At 45.5% G+C, this 3,102-nt stretch overlaps 1 protein-coding gene across 1 annotated transcript; it reads right to left on the reverse strand.

The window, feature by feature from the left end:
• Positions 1-283: 283 nt before the first annotated feature.
• LOC104605584 (transcription factor MYB56-like) lies at positions 284-1,496 on the reverse strand. The gene has a single exon (XM_010270409.3). The coding sequence runs from the start codon at positions 1,199-1,201 to the stop codon at positions 473-475; it is 729 nt and encodes a 242-aa protein (XP_010268711.1). The 5' UTR covers positions 1,202-1,496; the 3' UTR covers positions 284-472.
• Between the last annotated feature and the right edge of the window lie 1,606 nt (positions 1,497-3,102).

Consider the following 3,102-nt stretch of genomic DNA (forward strand, 5'->3'; position numbering starts at 1 on the left):
TACACCTGCTGGCTACCTACGAGGAAGCCTGGCCAAACATGCTCCTACCCCCCTACACCTAGCCAAGGAAACTGCGATCCCACGGTCGGTCTAATCCTTCACCAGTTCAGATCAGTTGAACTGCATCTCAATAGTTAATTACATCTACATAAATTCTAAATAAATTGATTAAGATTTAACAAACTACAGTCTTAACTTTATATCACTAGGATTCAGAAGATTAATCTAACATTAGCCGTGAACAACAAACCCCACATCTAAGCTAAAATCTCTGATGCTCAGGTAATATAAAACAGAAATATTGATTTGAAAATTCGAAATTGAAGAAACTTGATTTATACATAATGTTAAAATAAAAAAGATTACAGAAGAAAACCAAGGCCTGAAATTGTATTGCTTCCTCGTCATCATGGGTTCAAAGGAAACGCTTGTTTTGCTTCCCGTAATTAATATTCACAACTAATTAATTAACTCAATATCGCCCTGTAGAGTGTAGAGACACGCCCTGAATTCCTTCTATGGTTGGTAACCCTACTGTTTCAGCCACCGACGACGACACATAATTCTTCACCTCTCTAGCAATAACTTCTCTCATCATGTCCCAGAACTCCGCCGGAAAGCTCTCCATTCGCCGCTCCGGCAAGGAACAACTGACCCCAGGTTGCGCAAGGGTCAGAGTGGTCAGCGGATCCGATTCCATTTCGGACGGGGATCCCAGCTCCAAGTTCCGACCCCCATTATTCTTATTATTATTATCTCCGACGGGTTGTCGATGTTCTCTTTGCCTCCTCTTAAGCGTAGAGTTCCAGTGGTTCTTCACGGCATTATCGGTTCGACCAGGAAGGATGCGAGCGATGGTGGCCCACCTGTTTCCGTACCTAGCGTGGGCCGCCAAGATGGTCTCGTCCTCGGCGGGAGAAAAGGGACGGTGCTCGACATTTGGGCTGAGCTGGTTGCACCACCGCAGCCGACACGACTTACCGGATCGCCCCGGTATGTAACGGCTTATGAGGGACCAGTTTCGGGCGCCGTATCGGTCGACGAGTCGGGTCAGAATTTTGTCTTCTTCGGTGCTCCAAGGTCCTTTGATCCTCTCCGACTTACTTATCGCTCTCACTTGCTTTCCAGGCAGCGAAGACTCAGACGAGGACGAATCGGACGACGACGTCGACGAAGATGAGCAAGTATTGAATGCTTCCATATCTTGGCTTCAGAGAGAAAAACTCAACACTCTTCGACTCTTCGAGTACTCTTCGTTCGTTGGTGTGGGTTGAGTGAACTCCGAACCAGGCGGCGCTCGATAGAATGAGTCGACTGGGTAAAGAATTGATGTATATATAGCGGGCAGGCGGGCAGGCGGGCAGGGAAGGAAGGGAAGAGGCTTTTCATTCCATCGTCCCTTCCTGGAAGGTCCCCCCCTTTCGTGAGGACTGACTCCGACTGAGGAGTTCGTGTAGGTGTAGACTGTAGAGCTCTCTCTCTCTCTCTCTTATGAGTACTGCGGGGTGTGTTAAATGCGCACCCTGTTCTCGAATTTCTTTTCGATTATTTTATACGCTTTCCATTCCTATGAGCGTAGTTGTCGCGACTCACTGGGGGTTGGGTTTGATCTTTGATCTATGGTCTATGACCGTGGGGCTTTGAAAAAGTTGTTCCAACCCCAACCTGTGGTCTACAACAGTACTGTAAGGAGTACTACTCGGCGGGTCCCACCCAAAGAGATAAACTCAAACCGATTCGGATGATCTCGACCATGTGATCGACACTCAATCTCAATGTTTTGTTAGTTTAGTTTGTTACACACAAGTACAACAAATCAGCCAAGATTGACTTTGACCCGCAACCCATTAAATGTTTATGCCCTAATCCATTAATCCATCGGTTTCTAGCGTTTGGATGGATAAAAGTAAAACGCTAGTCCATGAGTAAGTTGATGTTGGCCGTCAGATGTGAAGACTGAAGATGGATAATGGTAAAGTAGAAGTAGTAAGCGCAACACCAGATCAGTTGAAGGTAGATTAATAAATAGACTAGACTAGACCCTAATATGATTAGCATAGGGGGAGAACGGCGATTTAATTTAATTAATTCAAAAGGGCGTACGTTGGAGACGTTACAGGCTTACAGCTGGTGGGAGGAGGGGGGTTAGTGCATAGTGCTTAAACTTTAAAATCTATCAATAGCTTTGTTTTCACTGCTGGAAACAAACGGCTCAAAAGTTGAATCAACCGCCCCGAGTAAAGAGCTGAGAATAGAGTCAGTCCACGTCTGGTGGGCCCAGAGACAGGCTGGAAAATCTCACGTGAGACGAAACATTTACCGGTTTGTTCAGAATATTTTGAACGGAGTTTGACGTTGATCGAGAAAACAACAAAATGGAAGTTATCCATAATATTCTGTTTTGGTTTGGCCGCCCTCGTGGCCCTTTACTTGTTTATCGCGTATTAATCCCATAAACGGAAGCAGTTTGGGTAGTTAGCCAGTCTTCGAGAGCTGCTTTGTCGCTTTTCGATTCACGTAGCCAGCTGTCACCCTTTTTTCATCTGGAATTCTTTCTAGTTCCTTCTCTCCTCCCCCCCTTTCTTTATACGCATCCAGATTCTTGAGCGGAAAGCCTGAGAAATGGAATGCGTCTTTGGATTGGAATGTGGAATGTCGGTGCATCACTGGAGAGAAAAGATTTCAATCCAGTGGTTTTTATTTTGAAAGGATGGGATGTAAAGTAGTGTTTTCCTGTTTGTGATAACACCGAGTTCCATCAAGCACGGGGAAGGCGTACAGTCCTGAGGTGACTGAATGACTCACTGATGAGTCACTGAGGCACATACATCTATCTCATTATTGACGGAGAGAATAATTGAAGTGGGAGAGATTTTCTGACACACCACTATCTGTGGGACGGAGTTGCAGCAGCTCCGTTCCCTTCGTCGAGTTGGGTTTGGGTAATTGGCTTGTTGTATAACATTAACAACTAATACCTAATACCGCGTGGAGCCGCATGGATGAGAGATAGTAGGCGGGGGAAGAGAACTTTCCGAGTTTCAAAACGTGAATAAATAACTGTGGAATGGTGGGCCAATAATGATACTTCACAATTTGGAT

This window comes from Nelumbo nucifera, chromosome 1 (assembly GCF_055504915.1).
Source record: "Nelumbo nucifera cultivar China Antique chromosome 1, China Antique-T2T, whole genome shotgun sequence".
In the NCBI taxonomy this organism is placed as follows: domain Eukaryota; kingdom Viridiplantae; phylum Streptophyta; class Magnoliopsida; order Proteales; family Nelumbonaceae; genus Nelumbo; species Nelumbo nucifera.

Coding starts and splice junctions, on each gene's coding strand:
- LOC104605584 (XM_010270409.3), bottom strand. CDS start 1,201: ATGGAAGCATTCAATACTTGCTCATCTTCGTCGACGTCGTCGTCCGAT.